The sequence below is a fragment of the Oncorhynchus kisutch genome, linkage group LG20 (assembly GCF_002021735.2).
Source record: "Oncorhynchus kisutch isolate 150728-3 linkage group LG20, Okis_V2, whole genome shotgun sequence".
Lineage (NCBI taxonomy): Eukaryota > Metazoa > Chordata > Actinopteri > Salmoniformes > Salmonidae > Oncorhynchus > Oncorhynchus kisutch.
The window spans coordinates 30,720,577-30,745,735 of NC_034193.2; the positions used below are offsets into that span (position 1 = coordinate 30,720,577).

The window sequence follows — 25,159 nt, forward strand, 5'->3', positions numbered from 1 at the left end:
TGGTGAATTCATACTTCCCCTTTTTCGATATGAAGGGGACCATTAAATCTTTTCATGTTGATATCTTTAGAGGAACAGGTGACCCTGAACATGTGTTAAAAGGAATTTTGAAAAATGCATGCACAGAAGCAGAGTTCGAACATCACCTGTAAACCCATTTTATCCTTATGGAGAAACTCGGATGTGTCAGACTACTTGACAAGAGCGCGCAGCTAGTATACCTCTGTGACTTATCCACACCAACCTCTCACCAAAAATGGTGAATCTCTGTGTGACCTAGAGCCCTGAATATGTTCAAAGCATCATTAAATTACTATCAGTCAAGCTTCATTCTATGCCTACTATTAGCACGGTTGCTACAGTCAGACAGAGCGTGTTACGGTCAAGTGGGGAATCTCATTAAACTAGGCACTGCCTAGAGACTAGGTTGATGCCATTTGTTTCCAGCACAATTTGATGGTAAAGTTAATACATCCCCTTTAGAATATGAAGGGGACCATTAAATATTTTCATGCTGATATCTGTAGAGGTACAGGTGACCCTGAATATGTGCTAAAAGGAATTTTGAACATTGCCTGCACAGAAGCAGAGTTAGAGCATAACCTGAAAACCCATGTTTTCCTTAGGTAGAAACTGGGATGTGTCAGACTACATGAACCAGCATGTGCAGCTAGAGTAACTCTGTGGCTTATCCACCACAACCTCCCCTTGATGAGCTCATCAAAAACGGCATATCTCTGTGTGACCCAGAGGCAGCAATATGTCCAAAGCATCACTAAATCACTACTAGTTAGGCTTCATTCCGGGCCTATTATTTGCACGCTCATAGCAGTCAGACCTCGTTAAACTCGACACATCCTAGAGACTAGGTTGATGACATTTGTTTCCCTTTCTGTGAAGATTTAAGCCTGCACATTTCTGGATTTCGGCCCAATTTGATGGTAAAATTCATACTTCCCCTTCAGGATATGAAGGGGACAATTCAATCTTTTCATGTTGATATCTGTAGAGGTACAGGTGTCCCTGAACGTGTGCTATAAGAAATGGGAAAATTGCCTGCTCAGAAGCAGAGTTTGAGCATAACCTGTAAACCCATGTTATCCTTATGGAGAAACTCATATATGTCAGACAACTTGACAAGAGCGCGCAGCTAGAATACCTCTGTGGCTAATCTACACCATCCTTCCACCGATGAGACCATCGAAAATTGCGTATTTCTATGTGACTTAGAGGCCTGAATATGTCCAAAGCATCATGAAATCACTATTAGTCAGGCTTCATTCCAGGCCTACTATTAGCTTGGTCGCTGCAGTCAGACAGAGCGAGTTACGGTCCAGTGGGGCATCTCATTGAACTAGGCACTGCCTTGAGACTAGGTTGATGCCATTTGTTTCCCTATCTGTGATGATTTAAGCCTGCACATTTCTGGACCTCATCCCAATTTGATGGTAAAGTTAATACTTCCCTTTTAGGATATGACCTGGACCATTAAATCTTTTCATGTTGATATCTGTAAAGGTACAGGTAACCCTGAACATGTGCTAAAATTAATTTAAAAAATTGCCTGCACAAAAGCAGAGTTAGAGCATAACCTGTAAACCCATGTTATCCTTAGGGAGAAACTTGGATGTGTCAGACTACATGAACCGGCACGCGCAGCTAGAATATCTTTGTGGCTTATCCACCCCAACCTCCCCCCGATGAGCCCATCGAAACGGCGTGTCTCTGTGTGACCTAGTGGCCGCAATATGTCCAAAGTATCATTAAATCTCTACTTGTCAGGCTTCATTCCGGGTCTATTATTTGCAGGTTCTCTGCAGTCAGACCATGCGAGATAAGGTCAAGTGGGGCATCTCCTTGACCTCTGCAAGGCCTAGAAACTAGCATGATGCCATTTGTTTCCCTTGTGATGAATTAAGCCTGCACATTATTATTTCCCTGTGATGAATTAAGCCTGCACATTATAATGTGGGTTCAAATGGCAAGTAATTTCAGTAATTCATGATCAGTAACTGGTCAAAAACTGTAATTTGATCTAATGAGTAATAACAGTTTTGTAATTGATAAAAAACAAGTTGGATATAAGCCATATTTTGATTCTGGAATTAGTATATTATTGTTTGTGAAACAACAAAAGTTAAGTATATTATACATAAGAATACCTAATGTTGGAAATATTCAAAAAAGCTGATGCAAATAGTAACCTTTTTTTTTTTTATAGAACTCACACAATATGTTTTACAGTTTTGACAGAATAGTGATTTGTCACAAAAAGCACTTGGGGAAGCACTTGGGGAAGTCCACTGAAAAGTATCAATAATACATCAATAATAATTTATATTAAGCTGTCTCAAAATACAAACAACTATAGATCAGAGACATCCACAAATCTCATGGGTGTTCACAAGTCACTTGCACCTTTCACTGATTAGACTGTGGGGTTTAACATTTCAATGCACAAATACCTAATATGTCTCAAATATTTCTTATAACTATGATTTTTACAGTTGATTCAATTCAATAATTTAAATGGACTATGTTTGATGGCAATTACTCTTTCTTTATACCAATGTGATTCTATATATTGAAATTTAACCTTTATTTAACTAGGCAAGTCAGTTAAGAACAAATTCATATTTACAATGATGGCCTACTGGGGAACAGTGGGTAAACTACCTTGTTCAGGGGTAGAATTAAAGATTTTTTACCTTCCAGCAATCTTTCGTTTACTGGCCCAACGCTCTAACCACTAGGCTATAAACATCGTGATGCAAACATTTGATTGAATTGTACGTAACAGGGAGTTTTACCTCCCCACAAAACACAAAATTACAGCTACTATAAATGTTGCTGTTTATGTTTTGGAATTCTAAGAAGTTGCAATCTTATTAGAAAACAGTACGTAACAGCACTTAAATCGTATTAAGATTACATGGTTGATTTGGAAAGGTCAGAGTTTGTGAATTTCCAAATTACTGTGCTATTCTGATGATGTCACTGATAACACACGTGACATTGTATAGATAATTGTCAATCAAGGACGGGAGTGGAAAGAAGGACCATTTTCACTCTGCATTTTAGATAGTTGAACAGCTCATGTGGTTTCTATGTATTGATGCTTACACATTGCTTACATTTCTCACCCTAGATACCTGATTGAGACTCATAGATACCATAATTTTAGGCCTACACTCTGCATTAGGAGTTATTACAATTGCAAAGCAGATCATCTGAGTTTCTCCTATAATAACAAAAGGATTTTATGTTTGATTATCATCATTGTCATTGATTATCATCTGCTATGGTAACTGTCTCTCTCTCTCTCAGTCTGACCTATGTTACCATAGGAAACCATGTTATCAGCCTGGAGGTATGGTGCATCATAATGGAGTTATAATACATTGTAAGACTTTTCATAAACATGTATGATAATAATCTTGACTACATAACACCCATTTTTATTCAGTTGAAAGGTTGATATAGAGATATACATATTATAAGACATTAGAAAGCCTCTTACATGTTATAAAGCAGGCTTTTAGTAAATTGTTACCACTGTATCATTGAGGTCACCTTATATCTTACTTCCTTGTTAGTCTTTATTGTATTTATCTTATCTCCCATACTCTCCTATGAAAGTATTTTATCCATTCTTTCTTTCCTGAGCATCAACCATCAGACAAGGTACGTACGAAGTGTTGTGGTAATAATGTTGAAAAGGAAACAGATGTTAACTGATGCTGGCTGCTAAACTGTTCTCTCCACGTAAACTGAATCATACATAAAACTTGAAGAGTTGGTTGGAATGAACGGGTCTCAAACACCACCTTGTGCTCTTTCGTTAGAATCAAGTAATGTCAAGGGACTTTACCTTAGTAACAACACCTTAATCAATGACGTGCAAGGTTTAATGTCACATTTGGTTCATCATAATGAAGGCGATTGTTTACTTTTACTGACCACTTATAACCTCTCTGACCATTTATCACCTGTCAACAATGAACATCTATTTTAGTAGTTTACTTTCTAACAGGAATGATGTGCTAACAAAAAAATACTTATATGTGAAATAGGACAACATTTTACATTACTGCCTTTGAAACTAAGCCTGGAGGAGAGAAGAGCATGCAAAATACATTTCTTTCTTTCTTATAATCTCAGGGTGGCCGGAGGGATGTGTTTTCATGAAAAGCGCCCTTTTTGGTAGGATTGCAGAGTGTAGCTGCTCTACTAATTCTGCTTTGTAGCTCAACCAGGACCTTTGCCTGTAATAACCTACAAAGCAAGATTGGAATGCCCAATCTCTGGATGACCATATGGCTTCTACTGGGACTAGAGCTCTAAAGGATTTCTATCAGGGGAGCTCTACTCTTTACATTAACTTATCCAGATTCAAAGGAATGCAAAGTAGTATCATGTTTGATGAGTGAAGCCTGCAAGTATGATGCATTTTGATGTGGTTATAATGTATTGTTAGAGCAACAGTTGTTATACACATGTATGACCCATTATATTAGCATCTCATAATATTAAATGCACATTGCTTTGGGAACCAAAGGACCATGAGTTACAGTGCATTTGGAAAGTATTCAGACCCCTTGAATTTTTTCCACATTTTGTTATGTTACAGCTTTATTCTAAAATGAATAAAACATCATTAATCTACACACAATACCTCATAATCACAATGCGAAAACAGGTTTTAAAAATTGTTTGAACATTTATTACAAATCAAAAACAGAAATACCTTATTTACATAAGTATTTAGACCCTTTGCTATGAGACTCGAAATTGAGCTCAGGTGCATCCTGTTTCCACTGATTATCCTTCTACAACTCGATTGGAGTCCACATGTGGTAAATTCAATTGAATGGACATGATTTGGAAAGGCACACACCTGTCTATATAAGGTCCCACAGTTGACAGTGCATGTCAGAGCAAAAAGCAAGCCATGAGGTCGAAGGAATTGTCTGTAGATGATAACAAGACATCATAAAGTGATGAAGCATTATACCTGTCGACTAAAGAAGTGTTAAAAATATATATGTATTTTAGTCTATTTAGAGAATTATGTTCTTGGCTATTTGAGCTGGACAGGAATTCATCATTATATGTCATAATTTATAATATCAATATCTAATAATATAGTTTTTCACCAGTCTGGCATGGCGTGTGTCTACTGCTCATCCTAAACTAGAGGCTGAACATAAATATATCCCAATGCCAGAACAAACACAACACTCCATGTTAACCCCAGACTAAAATGCCACACACACACACACACACACACACACACACACACAGACAGACAGAAGGCCAGGTCCAGTGACTTTAATGAATCTACAACAACATTCGTACCTTTTGGAAAACCAAGAGGACAGTTTGTGTGTGATTTTCACATGCTTAGTTTATTTGAACTTGTTCTCAATTTGAGGCACTTCAGTCTTTTCCCCAGTGAGGAACTGCCAGATGCCTCCTCTGTAGTTCTCATTGCCCAGGGCGTACACGAAAACATTGAAGGTGGGAGAGGTCTTTGCCAGAATAGGAGCCAACTTCAAACAGAAGACCAAACAGAGTAATGTCAATGTCTCAGTACGAGCTCAAGAAGAAACAAATGGTACATTTGTGTCAAACTGTACAACAAGTTTGTTAAAATACAGATATACATAAAGGGTTGAATGACTCAGTTGGTTGGAAAATGACATTTGGCACATCAGAGTTGTGAGTTTGATTCCTGAATGGGCAATACACTATACAAGTATGTGTTAAATGCACATTGCTTTGGGAACCAAAGGACCATGAGTTACAGTGCATTTGGAAAGTATTCAGAACCCTTGAATTTTTCCACATTTTGTTTACGTTACAGCTTTATTCTAAAATGAATGAAACATATAAAAAATCTTCTTTAATTTACACACAATACCTCATAATGACAATGCGAAAATAGTTTTTTTTAAATGTTTGAACATTTATTACAAATCAAAAACAGAAATACCTTATTTACATAAGTACTTAGACCCTTTGCTATGAGACTCGAAATTCAGCTCAGGTGCATCCTGTTTCCACTGATTATCCTTCTACAACTCGATTGGAGTCCACCTGTGGTAAATTCAATTGATTGGACATGATTTGGAAAGACACACACCTTTCTATATAAGGTCCCACAGTTGACAGTGCATTGTCAGAGCAAAAACCAAGCCATGAGGTCGAAGGAATTGTCTGTAGATCAACGAGACAGGATTGTGTCGAAGCACAAATCTAAGGAACGGTACCAAAACTTTTCTACAGCAGTGAAGGTCCCCAAGAACACAGTGGCCTCCATCATTCTTAAATTGAAGAAGTTTGGAACCACAATACTCTTCCTAGAGCTGGAACCCAGCCAAACTGAGCAATCAGGGGAAAGGGGCCTTGGTCAGGGAGGTGACCAAGCACCCAATGGTCACTGACAGAGATCCAGAGTTCTTCTGTGTAGATGGGAGAACCTTCCAGAAGGACAACCATCTCTGCATCATTTTATGGATGGAAGCCATTCCTCAGTAAAAGGCACATGACAGCCCACTTGGAGTTTGCCAAAAGGCACCTAAAAATGCTCAGACAATGAGAAACAAGATTCTCTAGTCTGATGAAACCAAGATTGAACCCTTTGGCCTGATACCTAAGCGTCACAGCCAGAGCCCTGACTTGAACCCGATCGAACATCTCTGGAGAGACTTGAAAATAGCTGTGCAGTGACGCTCCCATCCAACCTGACAGAGCTTGAGAGGACCTGCAGAGAAGAATGGGAGAAACTCCCCAAATACAGGTTTGCCAAGCTTGTAGGTGCTTCAACTAAATACTGAGTAAAGGGTCTGAATACTTATGTAAATGTAATATTTCAGTTTATTTTATTTTTTTATAAATTTGCAAACATTTCTAAAAACCTTATGGGGTATGGTGTGTAAATTGATGAAGGGGGGAAACATGTTAATACATTTCAGAATAAGACTAACATGACAAAATGTGGAAAAAGTCAAGGGGTCTGAATAATTTCTGAATGCACTGTATATAATCAAGCAGTGCGATTAATGACTACTATATTACACAGAAACCCTGAGTATTGCATTTGGTAAATGGAGTAAAAGACCGTTGGCATACACAAAGTCATATGACCTTGAGAAATCTATATGAAGTTTTCTGTCAGATTAGATGCTCTGTGTGCGTGTGTGTGTGTTGTCCTTACCATCCTAATTTTGGGAGAGACCAAGTTGGCATTCTCAACAGCAGCGTAGAAGGCAAGGACTCCATAGGGTCCCCAACAGAACAAAAATGTCTTCAGGGGAGTGGAAGTGTTAAACTGTAGAGAGATTGACAGTATATTACTTACAATGCCTTCAGAAAGTATTCACACCCCTTTACTTTTGCAAAATGTTGTTGTGTTACAGCCTGAATTTTAAAATTGATTAAATATGTTTTTTTTTGTCACTGGCCTACACACAATACCCAATCATTTCAATGTGGAAATGTTTACAACTGTATTTAAAATGAAAAGCTGAAATATCTTTAATCAATACATATTCAACCACTTTGTTATAACAAGCCTAAATAAGTTCATGAGTAAAAATTTGCAAGTCACATAATAAATTGCATGGACTCTCTGTGTGCAATAGTGTTAAAATAATGTTTTATGACTACTTCATCTCTGTAGCACACACATAGATTTATCTGTAAGGTCCCTCAGTGGAGCAGTGAATTTCAAACACAGATTCAACTACAAAAACCTGCAAGGTTTTCCAATGTCTCGCAAAGAATGTTTGGGTTAAAAAAAGCAGACATTGAATATACCTTTGAGCATGGTGAAGTTATTAATTACACTTTGTATGGTGTATCAATACACCCAGTCACTACAAAGATACAGGTTGGATAAATAACATTGTAGTTACTCCACAATACTAACCTAATAGACAGAATAAAAAGAAGAAAGCCTGTACAGAATAAAAACATTCCAAAACATGCAAAGGGAGAAAGAGAGAGCAGAGAGAGGGAGAGAGAGAAGGAATTGTTACTGTTCAGCCATGAAGAGAACAAAAAAAGAAAGAAAAACATCTCGGATCATGGGGCTTACATGCATGTGACGGTCTGGTCACAAGCATGGGATAACGGCTGGGATAGAAACACAATATCTAGCTTACCATAATTTCATAATGAACTACATTCCGAGTTCAGCTCGTAAACAAAGACATCATGCACCAAAACAGGTACAGAGGGAAACGTTGTTCACTGACCATTGAGTAATCCCATGTTTCATATTCATACTGCAATATACTTGGGGGTAACAGGTTTGTTTGTGTATGTGTTATTTTTTGACACAAAGATTGGATTGCCATGTGTACAACTTTTGTATCCATAAAGGAATGTTAATTACATAGTTTACAGTTTTGTAGACATTTCTAGTAGAAACCCAACACTCTGTTTGTCAGGGGAGTCTGAGAGGAGAGGGGGCTTTGTTTTTCCAAAATAGTGATAAGGTGATGTGTGGATTTCAGGTCTTGGATGTGTGTGTGTCTGTGTGTGTGTGTGAGAGAGACACAAAGAGAGCATGTCTGTGTGTGAGTGATGCTATTTGAAGGTTACATAACAGTAACAGTGCTGCCTTAGTGAGAAGAGCTCACGCTTTCCTGCAGCATAGTCACATTTGTGCTCCGAACAGCGCGGTCTTAGACCCAACTACAGCACCATGAGTAAATGTCTTATGCAACATATAGAGGCAACCTGATTCAGTCCCTCCAGTCCCAGTATGTATAGTGGCTTCCTTTACGACACAGTGGTTGCTTTTCAAACCAACTCACCTAATCCCTTCTCCCGGGGGCCTTGATGCTCTACACCTTACATGGGCAAAAAAACTAAATAGATTAACATTGGCACTATAGGGATTGTGCATGTTGACAGAGGGTGTTCTTTAATGGAAGCCTCTCCAACATAATCCAGGTAGAATCAGGAATTCCCCAGGGAAGCTGTCTAGGCCCCTTACTTTTTAAAGTCTTTACTAACAACATACCACTACCTTTGAGTAAAGCCAGTGTGTCTATGTATGCGGATGACTCAACACTATACCATTTTTTAAATTAACTAAATAAATTATTATTTACAATGACGGCCTACCCCGGTGTCATGACGTTGGATTGGGGGGTAGGTTTATGACAGTCATAAATACCTCTTCCCCCCTTTTTCCTCTCTCTACCCTACTGAGGTTACCCTTGGTTAACATAGAGATTCTGAGAACGTCAGAATGTGAGGGGAAATTAACTATATTCTGGTAATCCGAATAATTGAACATATGCAGTGGTACTTAATGAATATGATGTCAGTTCGGTTGTCATCTGAGACATTCTCATCAATGATAAGATGACATAAACTGTACAGTGGAAAGTCTACACATCAGAGTTATCGGATTCACATGGATTTGTTGTTCAATTTAAATGTTTGAATATGAAAATATTTGTGATGGGATGAAATGTGATTTTAGCTTTTAAAATGTGAGTTTTCATGTGTGGGTTTTCATGAGATATTGCTGCTCACTCAGTGGCCCGCCCACGTGAAGAGACAGAGGTTGTAAACCGTCTACCACACAACGACGTTACTACAATATATCCAATTGACCACCAGAGACATTCTTCAAAGGACTCGGTTTGACAACACGGACTTCCATCTACCACCAACCTACTGAAGCGCAGCTCAGAGTAAATGTTTATTGCCCATTTTCCAAAGGGCGGTAATTTAGAATGCATAAGATACTGTATTTACGATAGCACTGCTTTTTCCCTTTGTTCCTCAGTCTCCTGCCTTTCACTGAACCCAGTCCCTTTTCCTTTGTGTAACAAGCTGTCATATCTGTTCCGCCCGCTAGGGACGTTTTCCTTTATGATGTAATTTGTAATCAAGTTATTATTAATTGTGTGTATGTGTAATTAGTTAAGTATTTAGTAAATAAATAATGAAACCCAATTTTGTATTGCTGATTCAACTTGTTAGCCAGGGTTCGTTCAGATAAAAGGATTTACAACTTTCAGGTGAGACTGAATTAAGGTGACGATTGATATGGATGGCTATTGATGTAAAATATTACTAGGTCTTTAAGAGTTTATTCGGAAGATAACCGCTCTAAAAATATTATTTTGTGGTGCCCGACTCTCTAGTTAATTACATTTACATGATTAGCTCAATCTGGTGATATTAATTACAGATAAATTATTTTATAGAATAGCATGTTATATCACTTATTCCGGCATAGCCAATTGTGTGCCGCCCTATGGAACTCCTAATCACGGCCGGTTGTGATACAGCCTGGAATCAAACCAGGATCTGTTAAGACACCTCTAGCACTGAGAAGCAGTGCCTTAGAACGCTGCGCCACTCGGGAGGTGCTACAGTGATTTAAATGACTGCTACACTTAAAGCGATGCAGTTAGTTTCAGAATGGCTGGCAAGGAATAAGTTAGTCCTAAATTAGTGACCCGATTCAGTAAACTAGGCATATGTTGCAAGTAATGACTTCGCAGGAGAGCCGTTTGAATGGTAAAAAAAATGTTTTTAGCAAAATGCGTTTTTTTGGCAGAAATGCTTTCTCGAACATGTGCCGTAATATCAAACTTGTACGCTAGTTATTGAGTGAAAGGGGGGAATTACTTTTTCATTAACCTGGTTAAATTATGAGCCTAGTTGGTTTAGCCACAGAAAAAGTCAGCAACCTTCCCGCTAGTCAGGATTGGCTGAGATAAGTGGGCTGGACATGCTGAGAGATGAGGTTGGATTGGTCTGCCATGTAGCAAGCACTTGTCTATTGGAGCTGGTCAGTATTTCTAGGTAATCATGTCGAACAAGTTTTTAATTTTTTTTATCACGTAGTAAAACTGCATAAACCTAATGTCAAGTTAAAGTGTACTGTTCGCTAGCTAACATTAGCTGGCATGCTCACAAGCTAATGTTATGTGTATGCTCTTCGCTTTCTGGACGACTGAGTTTTGAAATCAATGGAATTCGAGTATGATAGCTAATGAGATGGAGAAAGCACCCATCAGGATTACATCTTCAAACTAAGGGCAACCATGCCTAGCATCAGACAGAAAACGCATCCAACCATGATGTAAGATAGTCTAGCTAGCTACATTCAGATATTACACATTTCTCATTTTGACAGTATGGTTTAATTTCAAGTGTACTGTTAGCTAGTTAACATTAGCAGGCTGGGTCGCTATGTAATGTTATGTGTATGATCTTATTCTTTGTATCTCAGACACATTTGCTTGACTAGTTATAGCCATAGAACTGGTTGGTTTGCTACCTGCAAATTCATGCAAGGTAGTAACGTCATGAGTTGTGATTATGGTCCATTGTTTAGCTAGCTAGCTACATGTCAAGACACCACTATGCAAGTATCCATTTCAGTACAATGTCACTGCAACTGTTGTTAGACGTACTAGCTGGTAAATTCGCTCTGGCTATCTACTCCAATTTCAGACCATGGATAAGATATTGTAGCTTGCTACATTTTCAGATTTTACTCGTTTCTAATTTTGACAAAATATTTTTTTAGTTACAGTGTACTGTTAGTTAGCTAACATTAGCTGGTTGGCTTGCTAACTAACATTATGTCATGCGTTGGGATTCATTGTTTACCTACCTAGGTATCTAGCTAAATTTCTTAACAAAAAACTCATCTTAGTGTGCCAGAGACCAGAATAACTGATACATTTTTTTACGCTTTACACCCATTGAATATGTCCGGTGTCAGTAAACGTAATTCAAATCGTAATTCAATTGTTGCCAGCAGCACTGTTAGAGTCACCAATGCTCTGAATAACATGAAAACAGCCTAACCAGCTCTGCTAGGGTGAGTAAAATGGTCAGAGTGCGGTGTTCTCTCATTATGTGGCTGGAAGTAGCTAGCTAATGTTAGCCAGTTAGCTTGGGTGCTTTCGGCTCAACCCTACTTATTGGCCTGAGCGTACAGTGTGCGCCTTGAATGTGGAATGCTCTGCATTTACCAATGGACAATCTGACTGCACAGTTGAAGTCACCAACGCTCTGGATAACATAACAGCCTAACCAGCTCTGCTAGGGCGAGTAATGTTCAGCGAGCTGTTCTCTCTCTCTCTCTTAAATGTCTGGAATTACCTGGCAAGTTAGTACAGAACGCTCGGATCAAGCCTTAAAGAGATGGGTGGGGCTAAGGCTTAAGAGGGTGTGAACAATGCTGAATGGGTGTACACAAAGGGCTCTCCAATAGCAGTACCAAAACATTAAAAGACAGTTATCAAAAGTTAGTTTACACGTTGATCAACTTTCAAAGCAGATGCAGTGTATGATATTTCACTACTTCACTATTTCTCTACTTTTATCCAATGTAAAAAAAAGAAGGAAATTCCAACGTTGCTCCAAAAGACCAACTCCAGGTGGTGAGTCACATGTATCAAAAACTAAAAGCATTGCATTTGAGAAAAATCATTAACTAAACCCTAAACCTCAACTAAATCTTGTAATATGGAAATTGAGCAAGTTGAGGTGAGTAAACTGCTTGGAGTAACCCTGGATTGTAAACTGTCATTGTCAAAACATATTGATACAACAGTAGTTAAGATGGGGAGAAGTCTGTCCATAATGAAACGCTGCTCTTTACAGCACTTTCAACAAGGCAGGTCCTACATGCCCTAGTTTTGTTGCACCTGAACCACTGTTCTGTTGTGTGGTCAGGTGCCACAAAGAGGGACTTAGGAAAATTGCAATCAGCTCAGAACAGGGCAGCATGGCTGGCCCTTGGATGTCCACTACCGTTCAAAAGTTTGGGATCACTTAAAAATGTCCTTGCTTTTCAAAGAAAAGCTTTTTTTTTGTCCATTAAAATAACATAACATTGATCAGAAATACAATGTAGACATTGTTAATGTTGTAAATGACTATTGTAGCTGGAAACGGCAGAGTTTTTATGGGAATATCTACATAGGCGTACAGAGAACCATCATCATCAACCATCACTCCTGTGTTCCAATGGCATGTTGTGTTAATCTAATCCAAGTTGCTCATTTTACAATGCTAATTGATCATTAGAAATCCCTTTGGCAATTATGGTAGCACAGATAAACTGGTGTAGCGATTAAAGAAGCAATAAAACTGGCCTTCTTTAGACTAGTTGAGTATCTGGAGCTTCAGCATTTGCGTCAGCATTTGTGGGTTCTTTCTTCTGAAACTCGTCAGTATTCTTGTTCTGAGAAATGAAGGCTATTCCATGCGAGAAATTGCCAAGAAACTGAAGATCTCGTACAACGCTGTGTACAACTCCCTTCACAGATTGCAAACTGGCTCTAACCAGATGCTGGCCTTCTTAGCAGAGTTCCTCTGTCCAGGGTCTTTTGCCCATCTTAATCTTTTCTTTTTATTGGCCTATCTGAGATATGGCTTTTTCTTTGCAACTCTGCCTAGAAGGCCAGCATCCCGGCGTCGCCTCTTCACTGTTGACATTGAGACTGGTGTTTTGCGGGTATCATTTAATGAAGCTGCCAGTTGAGGACTTGTGAGGCGTTTGTTTCTCAAACTAGACACTAATGTACTTGTCCTCTTGCTCAGTTGTGCACCTGGGCCTCCCACTCCTCTTTATATTGCTTGGCAGGCAGCCATGGTTCGTCCTTTATTTAAAGAGGGAGATCAAGCTGATCATGACTGTTATAGGCCTATTTCTAATTTACCCTGTTTTTCAAAAGTGTTCGAAAAACTTGTCAATAATCAACTGACTGGCTTGCTTGATGTCTATAGTATTCTCTCTGGTATGCAATCTGGTTTCCACTCAGGTTATGGATTTGTCACTGCAACCTTAAAAGGTCCTCAATGATGTCACAATTGCCCTTGATTATAAGGAATGTTGTGCTGATATTTGTATTGACTTGGTCAAAGTTTTTGATACTGTAAACCATTCCAGTCTTGTGGGCCGGCTAAGGAGTATTGGTGTCTCTGAGGGGTCTTGGGGCTGGTTTGCTGACTACCTCTCTCAAACAGTGCAGTGTATAAAGTCAGAACATCTGTTGTCTCAGCCACTGCCTGTCACCAAGGGAGTACCCCAAGGTTTGATCCTAGGCCCCACTCTGTTCTCAATTTACATCAACAACATAGCTCAGGCAGTAGGAAGCTCTCTCATCCATTTATTGTCTTATACTCAGCTGGCCCCTCCACGGATTTTGTGTTAAAGGCTCTACAACAAAGCTTTCTTACTGTCCAACAAGGTTTCTCTGCCCTTAACTTTGTTCTGAACACCTCCAAAACAAAGGTCATGTGGTTGGGAAAGAAGAATGCCTCTCTCCCCACAGGTGTGATTATTACCTCTGAGAGTTTAGAGCTTGAGGTAGTCACCTCCTACAAGTAATTGAGAGTATGGCTAGACGGAACACTTTCCTTCTCTCAGCACATATCAAAGCTGCAAGCTAAAGTTAAATATAGACTTTGTTTCCTCTATCGGAATCGCTCCTCTTCCACCCCGCCTGCCAAACTAACCATGATTCAGATGACCATCCTACCCATGCTAGATTACAGAGACACAATTTATAGATCGGCAGGTAAGGGTGCTCTCGAGCGGCTAGATGTGCTTTACCATTCGGCCATCAAATGTACCACCAATGCTCCTATAATCCTCTGTAAACTGGTCATCTCTGTATACCCGTCGCAAGACCCACTGGTTGGTGCTTATTTATAAAACCCTCTTAGGGTTAGGGTATAAAACTCCCCTTTTGGTAGGCCGTCATTGTAAATAAGAATTTGTTCTTTAACTGAATTGCCTAGTAAAATAAAGGTTAAATAAAAAGAGTAGCTGCTGCCTTGGCATGGGGATCCATAATAAATACAAATAAAAATACAGTATTGGAATAGGGCTTAGCCACGAATGAAAATAATAGCAGACATGCTTCTTACCCTGGGGTTTCCAGTCTTCTTGAATTTCTTGCCGATGGACTGGTAGGAGGACATGACAACAAAGGTCTGGATGGCCATGTTGAAAATGGCCATGGGGATCAGGTAGGATGCATAGTTGCTGTTTAGAAGAAAGAAAGAACACAGGATGTTATGAAACAAGTGCACCTGGGGAGCAAAGACAAATGTTTTACAATACAGAAATAGACAATACTCTACAGTGGCTGGCAAAAGTATTAACCCCCCTTCGCATTTTTCCTATTTTGTGGTTTACAACCTGGAATTAAAATCGATTTTGGTGGGGTTTGTATCATTTGATTTACACAACCTGCCTAACACGTTGAAGATGCAAAATATTTTATATTGTGAAACAAACAAGAAATAAGACAAAAAACTGAACTTGAGTGCGAAACTATTTACCCCGAGAGTCAATACCTTGTAGAGCCACCTTTTGCAGCAATTATTGGGGTATGTCGGGGTATGTCTCTATAAGCTTGGCACATCTAACCACTGGGATTTTTGCTCATTCGTCAAGGCAAAACTGCTCCAGCACCTTCAAGATGGATGGGTTCCGCTGGTGTAAGGCAATCTGGGCTTTGACTAGGCCATTCCAAGACATTTAAATGTTTTCCCTTAAACCACTCAAGTGTTTCTTTAGCAGTTTGCTTCGGGTCATTGTCCTGCTGGAAGGTGAACCTCCGTCTCTCAAATCTCGGAAGACTGAAAAAAAAGTTTGCCTCAAGAATTTCCCTGTATTTAGTGCCATCCATCATTCCCTCAATTCTGACCAGTTTCCCAGTCCCTGTCGATGAAAAACATCCCCACAGCATGATGCTGTGTGACGTAGAAGTCCGTCACTGGCCGCGGGCAGCATTTGGTTCTTTAACGCACACACATATTCATCACTCCTCCCTGCGCCATTATACCATAAGTTAACAATGTGGGTCGACACACAATTTAACTTCTGTCTTGGTGCATGCATTTCACACTTGTCAATGTTTATATTTGAGAGATACAATAATTATTATACTTATCAATGTTGTGGATGAGCGCATTGTTTGTTTGTTCTGTTCCTCTCTCTCCATCTCTGTAGCTTCTGGGTATGCTGGAAAAGGACCCGAGCTAAGGGAATTGGGTTGGCTTTATAGTGCCTGTCCCAAATGGCTCATTAATGCATATGGGCATATTGAAAGATATTATCAGTAGTGATGTAATGTTGTAAATGTTATGTTGTGATATTGTTTAAAACCGTGTTGCAATGTATATCCTTTAGTATGTTTAGTTCATGGAAAATGTAGGTTTGTATTGTTAATTGATTAATTAATTAGGGTTAATTGTTCTGAGGGGAGGGGCTAGCCCTACAAAAGGAGCCTCTCTCCAGTCTCTAAGGGGGATTTTTTGGATTGAGCTGTGGATGGGGCAGCATTGTTGTTAGGCTGTCCCATAAGGTAGACGTTGATGGCAGTACTGTTGTTTTCTGTTCCGGAATCACTTGTAAATAAACACCTTTGCACAGAAGAACTTTTGCGGTTCCGCCATCTTTTTATTTTTATAGAGGTTAGGATATCCAGTTTAGCCATCTGGCCTACTCTACGTGACATATGGTGGCAGTGGTGGGATGGCGTACCGCAAATCAGTGAATTCCAACAAGAGAGGTAAAGGAATGCGTACAGGATTGCGTTCTCAGCAACAGCATCAACTGTCAGAAAAGGTACCTGAAGTTTAACCGGGGTGGAATACCATGGAATCTTCTGGTGAAGAAGAGGTCAAGTATGAGAAACTAGGAGCCCGACCGCGGGGCCAAAGACAACCAGAACTGGGTGAGCTGCTGACTGAAGGAGCAGTTGGGGGACCAGAACCACACCCAACCATGGTAACCCTTTTTCAGCAACTTTTCACCTGCCTTGAGAGGAGGGACGAAGACCTCAAGCAGGAGTTACGTGGCCTACACCAATCTATCCTCACAGCTCCCCACCAGGCGGAACTCGTCAGTGAGAGCCCAAGATTGGGTCTTCCAACACCAGGACGACAAAGGCTCGATGCAGCAGGGACTTCAACTCCACAGCAGGCACCCCAAGCAGTAATGAGGCCAGCACCAGGAGACCAGTCCAGCAGTGTTAACGTCCATCTTCCAGCATTCCTGAGGAAGGAGCCAAAGATGCCCTCATACCAGCAGGGGGAGGACATTGAAAACTACCTGCTGAGGTTTGAGCGCATGGCTAAGACGTGGCAGTGGCCTGAGGTAGAGTGGGCCTGCAGGCTTGTCCCATTGCTCACGGGCAAGGCCTTAGAGGCTTACACAGCAATGGATGAGGGGCTGGCCAATGTCTACAAGGGCTTGAAGGAAGCGCTGCTGGTGAAGTTTGACATCTCACCGGAAACCTACCGTCAACGCTTCAGAGCTGCATCAACGCCATCGGGTGAGTCGCCGACAGAGACGTACCACCGCCTCAAGGGTCTCTACCGACGATGGGTTCGACCGGGGGAGAAGACACAGGACGAAATCGGGGAGGTCATCATCCTCGAGCAACTTCTACAAGTTCTACCACACGACATTCGAACCTGGGTCCGAGAGCACGAGCCCAAGGACGGGCTTATGGCGGCCAAGCTTGCACTGCAGTATCTTAATGCACGTAAAGGGGGCCCACCACAACCTGCAGCACCCGCTCCAAGGAGTCTCAGAGACACAAGGGACATCAGAAACGCCAGAGATGGTGGAGGTAACTCTGGGGGTTATGTGTCTGGGAGGGAGGTAAGGGATCATGCAGTTCGCTCTGATGGGAGGGGTCTGACCTGTTTTTACTGCCGGCAGCAGGGGCACAAAGCTTCAATGTGTCCGCTACGTAAATCCAAGCTCTCAGGTTACTGTTATGTACCCAGAGAGGGGGATGGTGTTCAGAATAGACAGACTCGGGAAGGGTCATGCTTGGTACCTGTAAAAGCGAATGGTAAAAGTCTTACTGCAATGATTGACACCGGCAGTTCCCTGTCATTGATCAGAAAAGGTAATGTACCTGTTAATGACATTGATTATGGTCATCAGACACTGATCCAATGTGTCCATGGTGACCAGTCACAGCAGCCCACAGCTGAGCTCACAGTTGAGATTCAGGGTCAGAAATACCTCCTCAAAGTTGGGGTAATGGAGAAGCTACCTTTTGAGATGATTTTGGGGAGGGATGTGCCTGTACTCTCTGATCTGTTGGGAAGTGTGGGGGGTCAGCTATATGAGCAGTCAGTTTGCCAGTCTGATGTTCAGATGGCATGTTCAGTTGTCACTCGTGCCCAGGCCAAAGCTGGTTTACAACCTCTGCCTGACTTGTGTGATAGTCTGTGCGAGGGGGGAACCAAAGGGCCCAGAAAGTCACGCCGCCAGCGGCGTCTTGAGAAGTATGTGGGAACCCCTGTACCTGTTGCTGATGTGTCTGGGTTAGAGGTGCAATGGGATGTTCCACAAAATTTTGCTACACTGCAGAAGTCTGATGCAACCTTGAAATGTTTGTTTGACAAGGCCTTAGCTGGGGACAGTCAATCTTTATGTGGGGGGATTTACACAGTAGACAACCACATACTCTACCTTGGGTCAGAGGCAGATAGCAGGAAGTTGGTGGTGCCATCTACCTGTAGACCACTTGTTCTCAACCTTGCACATACAGTTCCATGGGCAGGCCATCTAGGGCAACATAAGACCTATCTTAGGCTAGGCTCCCGTTTCTTTTGGCCCTCCATGTATACTGATGTACAAAAATACTGCAAATCATGCCCCACGTGCCAGAAAACCAGTGCTGTCCGTAGGTCTGAACGGGCTCCTCTATGTTCACTGCCAGTTATCTCTACCCCATTCAAGAGAATTGCAATGGACATTGTTGGACCCTTGGAGAAGAGTAGTGCAGGTTACAAGTATATATTGGTGATCTGTGACTATGCCACCCGGTTCCCAGAAGCCTTCCCACTCCGTTCCATAACCACTCCAAAGATAATCAGTGCTCTTGTTCAGCTCTTCTCTCGTGTAGGAATCCCAGATGAAATCCTGACGGACCAAGGGACAAACTTCACCTCGCGACTGATGGTTCAACTCCACCGACAGCTGGGCATTAAAGGCTTGAGGACTACTCCCTACCATCCCCAAACGGATGGGCTCGTAGAGAGATTCAATCAAACGCTCAAGAACATGCTGAGGAAGTTTGTGGCTGACACTGGTAAAGACTGGGATAAGTGGTTACCCTTTCTGCTTTTTGCTTACAGGGAGGTGCCTCAGGCATCGACAGGTTTCTCGCCATTCGAACTCCTCTATGGATGGCCAGTGCAAGGACCACTGGACCTGCTGAAGAAGTGCTGGGAAGGTTCCCCAGTAGCTACCTCAGGACAGGGGATTGTCCAGTATGTCCTCCAGATGCGAGACAGGTTGGAACGGTACCGAGAGGAAGCTAGAGCAAACCTTCAGCAAGCCCAGAAGGCCCAGAAGAGAGGCTATGACCAGCACGCTCGCCACAGAGAGTTTGAGCCAGGACAGAAAGTCCTGCTCCTCCTTCCCTCATCTACCAGCAAGCTCCTTGCGCAATGGCAAGGACCGTACCTAATCGGACGCCAATGGGCCTGTTCCAGTTCAAGGTCATGCCGTTTGGCCTTCATGGGGCCCCTGCGACTTTCCAGAGGCTGATGGACAAGGTCCTCCAGGACTGTGACGATTACTGTGCTGCTTACTTGGATGACGTGGTGATCTACAGCCACTCCTGGGAGGAGCACATACAGCATCTTAGCAGCGTCCTGGGGAAGATCCATGAAGCAGGCCTCACGCTTAACCTCCTGAAGTGTGAGTGGGCGAAACAGGAGACAAAGTACCTGGGTTACCAGCTGGGTAAGGGTGAAGTTCGGCCTCAGGTGGAGAAAGTGGAGTCCATCAGGAATAGCCCTCAACCCAGAACCAAGACACAGGTGAAGTCCTTCCTAGGTCTGGCAGGGTGGTACCGGAGATTCATTCCACAGTTTTCGACCATCGCTGTCCCTCTGACCAACCTCACTTCGAAGGGGGCCAGCAACCCTGTGAAGTGGACTGAGGAGTGTGAGGAAGCCTTCATGACACTGAAAAAACGACTGTGCTCATTCCCTGTTCTCCAGACCCCTGATTTTAAGAAGAGATTTCTCGTGCAGGTGGACGCTTCGGCTGTAGGAATTGGAGCTGTACTGGCCCAAGGGGAGCCAAGAGAAGAGCTTCCTGTGCTGTACCTGAGTCGGAAGCTGTTGCCCAGGGAAACCAGGTATTCTACAATCGAAAAGGAGTGCCTGGCTATAAAGTGGGCCTTAGATAGCCTCCGTTACTACCTTCTTGGGAGGGAATTTGACCTGCACACGGACCACAGAGCACTGACCTGGATCCAGACCATGAAGGACCGGAATTCTCGTGTGACCAGGTGGTATCTGGAGCTCCAGCCCTTCAGGTTCTGTGTCCGTCACAAGGCAGGAAAAGAGAACGTTACTGCGGACTACCTATCAAGGCTCCCGAACATGGTCGCTTCAGGAGAGGAGGAAGGTAATGTGACGTAGAAGTCCGTCACTGGCCGCGGGCAGCATTTGGTTCTTTAACGCACACACATATTCATCACTCCTCCCTGCGCCATTATACCATAAGTTAACAATGTGGGTCGACACAGAATTTAACTTCTGTCTTGGTGCATGCATTTCACACTTGTCAATGTTTATATTTGAGAGATACAATAATTATTATACTTATCAATGTTGTGGATGAGCGCATTGTTTGTTTGTTCTGTTCCTCTCTCTCCATCTCTGTAGCTTCTGGGTATGCTGGAAAAGGACCCGAGCTAAGGGAATTGGGTTGGCTTTATAGTGCCTGTCCCAAATGGCTCATTAATGCATATGGGCATATTGAAAGATATTATCAGTAGTGATGTAATGTTGTAAATGTTATGTTGTGATATTGTTTAAAACCGTGTTGCAATGTATATCCTTTAGTATGTTTAGTTCATGGAAAATGTAGGTTTGTATTGTTAATTGATTAATTAATTAGGGTTAATTGTTCTGAGGGGAGGGGCTAGCCCTACAAAAGGAGCCTCTCTCCAGTCTCTAAGGGGGATTTTTTGGATTGAGCTGTGGATGGGGCAGCATTGTTGTTAGGCTGTCCCATAAGGTAGACGTTGATGGCAGTACTGTTGTTTTCTGTTCCGGAATCACTTGTAAATAAACACCTTTGCACAGAAGAACTTTTGCGGTTCCGCCATCTTTTTATTTTTATAGAGGTTAGGATATCCAGTTTAGCCATCTGGCCTACTCTACGTGACATGCTGCCACCACCATGCTTCACTGTGGAGATGGTATTCTCGGGGTGATGAGAGGTGTTGGGTTTGCCCCAGACATAGCATTTTCCTTGATGGCCAAAAAGCTAAATTTTATGTCTCATCTGACTAAATGTTTGGGGAGTCTCCCACATGCCTTTTAGCAAACACCAAACGTGTTTCTTTTTGTTGTTGTTGTTAAGCAATGGCTTTTCTTCTGGCCACTCTTCCGTAAAGCCCAGCTCTGTGGAGTGTACGGCATAAAGTGGTTCTATGGACAGATACTCCAATCTCCGCTGTGGAGCTTTGCAGCTCCTTCAGGGGTCACTTTGTTTCCTCTCTGATTAATGCCCTGCTTGCCTGGTCCGTGAGATTTACTGGGTGGTCCTCTCTTGGCAGGTTTTTTGTGGTGCCATTTTCTTACCAATTTTTAATAATGGATTTAATGATACTCCGTGGGATGTTCAAAGTTTCTGATCTTTTTTTATAACCCAACCCTGATCTGTACTTCTCCACAACTTTGTCCCTGACCTGTTTGGAGAGCTCCTTGGTCTTCATGGTTCCGCTTGCTTGGTGGTGCCCCTTGCTTAGTGGTGTTGCAGACTCTGGAGCCTTTCAGAACAAGTGTACATTTACTGAGATCATGTGACAGATCATGTGACACTGTTAGAAATATTATGAATAAATGAATAAATAATATTCTCATTTTAAATAGAACTGTAACTAAGTAAACTTATATTCTGTTTTATTATATCTGATTAACAATATCAGTTCATAGAAGGGATTGTGAGACACAGACAAGGAGTAAATAACCTTTTATAACTAGGGGGCGCTATTTTAATTTTTGGATGAAAAACGTTCCCGTTTTAAACAATATATTTTGTCACGAAAAGACGCTCGACTATGCATATAATTGACAGATTTGGAAAGAAAACACTCTGACGTTTCCAAAACTGCAAAGATATTGTCTGTGAGTGCCACAGAACTGAAGTTACAGAAAAAACCCAGATAAAAGATCCAATCAGGAAGTGCCGCATTTTTTGAAACCACCTCATGGCAATGGAGGAGCTAGGAGTCAGCTTACGTTTTCCACGATTTCCGCAAGGGGTCTGCAGCATTGTGACGTATTTGTAGGCATATCATTGGAAGATTGACCATAAGAGACTACATCTACCAGGTGGTTGCTTGGTGTCCTCCGTCGCAATTATTGCGTAATCTCCAGCTGCAGTATTTTTCCGTTTGCCTCTGATGAGAAACCCACTGCCACGAAATATTTATCATCGAATAGATATGTGAAAAACACCTTGAGGATTGATTCTAAACAAAGTTTGCCATGTTTCTGTCGATATTATGGAGCTATTTTGGAAAAAAGTTTGGCGATGTAGGTGACTGCATTTTCCGGTCTTTTCCTTAGCCAAATGTGATGAACAAAACGGAGCTATTTCGTCTACACAACTAATATTTTTGGAAAAAATGAACATTTGCTATCTAACTAAGAGTCTCGTCATTGAAAACAGCTGAAGTTCTTCAAAGGTAAATTATTTTATTTGAATGCTTTTCTTGTTTTTGTGAAAATGTTGCCTGCTGAATGCTAGGCTTAATGCTATGCTAAGCTATAAATACTCTTACACAAATGCTTGTGTAGCTTTGGTTGAAAAGCATATTTTGAAAATCTGAGATGACAGTGTTGTTAACAGACAGCTAAGCTTGTGTTTCAATATATTTATTTCATTTAATTTGTGATTTTCATGAATAGGAAACATTGCATTATGGTAATGAGCTTGAGGCTATGATAACGCTCCCGGATACGGGTTTGGAGTCGCAAGAAGTTAAAGTTAATGAACACCATTCCAACTAAGAAGAAACTAATGGGTTGTGGATTAAGTAAATAGATAAGGTAGTTATCCTATGGTTGAACTGACGAAACTGAGCTCTGGGGTGTTTTAGATAAGGCTGTGAGTGCATTCCTAGGTTTTCTGTTAATTAGAACTGTCAGCTAAGTGGTGATCGATAATGGTGAGGAGTCAAAAGTTAATTCAGTTGTGTTGTGTGTCCTGTGTATGTGCTAGGGGGGTCAGAATGAACTCAGAATGAACTTTTAAAGTTCTCTTTTTTCCAGTCGAGAGGAGGGGATTCTGTTAAGCAATGAAATTACGTCATGTTATTGTATATAACCTGTTGCTCGTGGTAACATGGCAGCACGCTCCGAGAATAAATTCTGTTTGCTATTATTGATAATACTGGTCTCCGTCTATTTTATGCAAACAAGAATCTTACAAATTCTCATAGAATAGATTAAGGCAATTCAATTAATGAAAACACATTGGTATATTTAAATTACAGTAACAATTGGTCCTTCGAGCGGATTCCACAAACTTGCCTCTGTCGTCCAAAGGGAAAGTCGAAAGCCGTGCACGGACGGGTCTGGACTCGTTATTTAAAGACCTGGACTCTGAATTTAGTGTTTAAAAGACCAGGCCGGTATATGATCTAAGTGCGACAGAGAAGGTGACGGAATCGAACCGGCATTGCTTTTCCCAGTCTACAGGACCATGGTAAATAGTCTTTATTCTCGAATTTGGGAGGAATTATTTAAGATATTTTTGATTGAATGTTCTAAAGGAGTTTGGATTTAATCAATGATAGGTGCTTGAATATTCTGAACAAATACACTAGGTTTCTACTTTGTGTTTTAACCAAAATCGATAGGAAGGAAGGAAGAGATGTCCGAAATGACCTTGGTAACGAATTCTACCACAAATAAACATAACGGAAGGAAGGGATATAGTAAGTTTTGTTAGATAGGACGGTCGTTCTGTACAAATAGGATAGCCATTAATTCAAAAGACATACCTAAATATAAATTAGGCTTGGTGAGAAGGTAGGGTAATCCTAGGCGAACGAAATAACTGAACCTATTCAATACTGAAAGAAAATAATATCCACGGAGGTGGTGAGGGAAACATAGTCTAAAGAAGTGAGATATGAGATATTAATGTTGAAAGCACCAAGGAACAATAGTTTATAATGAGCTTATAATTGTATACGGGTGAAATTTAATGTCTGATCAAAAGTCAAATCTATAGATGAAGTTTCCAGAAAGGAGAAATAAATATAGAAACCCATACACATTGATTATCATTAAAGAGACACACACATAGTCAGACAGGAGAGCAACTAAAGTAACTGAGTAACGGTAAATAGCATATTCATAGAAATACACACACATAGAAGGTAAAAAAAATTGAAAGGCATAGATAAGTGATTAAATACCATAGCTACTAGTAACAGTAAGGATTTAACTAACATGGGTAGTAAATCCTCAAAGGAGGTCCCGGAATTAACGGGAGAAGGGAAATAATGCAGGGAAGAGATAAGAGAAACAGCTATTTTGGCCCGACATGGAGGAGTAAGTTTAAAGAAGGAACGATAATTCGCTCACGTGTGAGACCTAATAACTTATCAAGAGTCACAATAGTAACTATTCCTAATTTCTGATAGAAGAGAGCGAGATTAATGAGAATTCTCGCTGAGGAAAAGCTTGGGCTTTAAAATTAGGGCCATTTTATGTTGTCCCGATGCCGGAGTTACGAATACAGACAATTTTAAAATGGGTCTATTTGCGGAGAATCTTAGTGATTTACATAGCGTTGGTGGTATAGTGGTGAGCATAGCTATCTTGCAAACGGCAGTCCAGGGTTCGGTTCCCAGCCAAGGCGTTAACATAAAAATCTGTGTTTTTGATTGTAATTAAAGTAATTGTTTGTTTTGCAGAGAAAGTTATAGTCACTAGTATTTGTATAAGATATAAACAGAACGTTTTAAATAGGTTGTTTGGTTCAAATTGAAAGACTAATTCATTCAACTTAAAATAAGGACGGAGCGAATTTTGAGGTAAGACGATGTCTGTTCAAAAAATGATCTGTTTGAATAATGTATTGGGA

At 41.1% G+C, this 25,159-nt stretch overlaps 1 protein-coding gene across 1 annotated transcript in view; it reads right to left on the reverse strand.

Moving 5' to 3' along the window:
• Positions 1-5,316: 5,316 nt before the first annotated feature.
• The window catches only part of LOC109865242 (RPE-retinal G protein-coupled receptor-like), a 38,381-nt gene continuing 18,538 nt past the window's right edge, over positions 5,317-25,159 (reverse strand). Inside the window, exons 5-7 of the mRNA XM_020453352.2 lie at positions 14,929-15,046; positions 7,220-7,333; positions 5,317-5,552 (exon numbers count right to left, since the gene is read on the reverse strand). Of these exons, the coding sequence (XP_020308941.1) occupies positions 5,409-5,552; positions 7,220-7,333; positions 14,929-15,046 (376 nt within the window). The 3' untranslated portion in view covers positions 5,317-5,408. The remainder of the gene's footprint in view (positions 5,553-7,219; positions 7,334-14,928; positions 15,047-25,159) is intronic.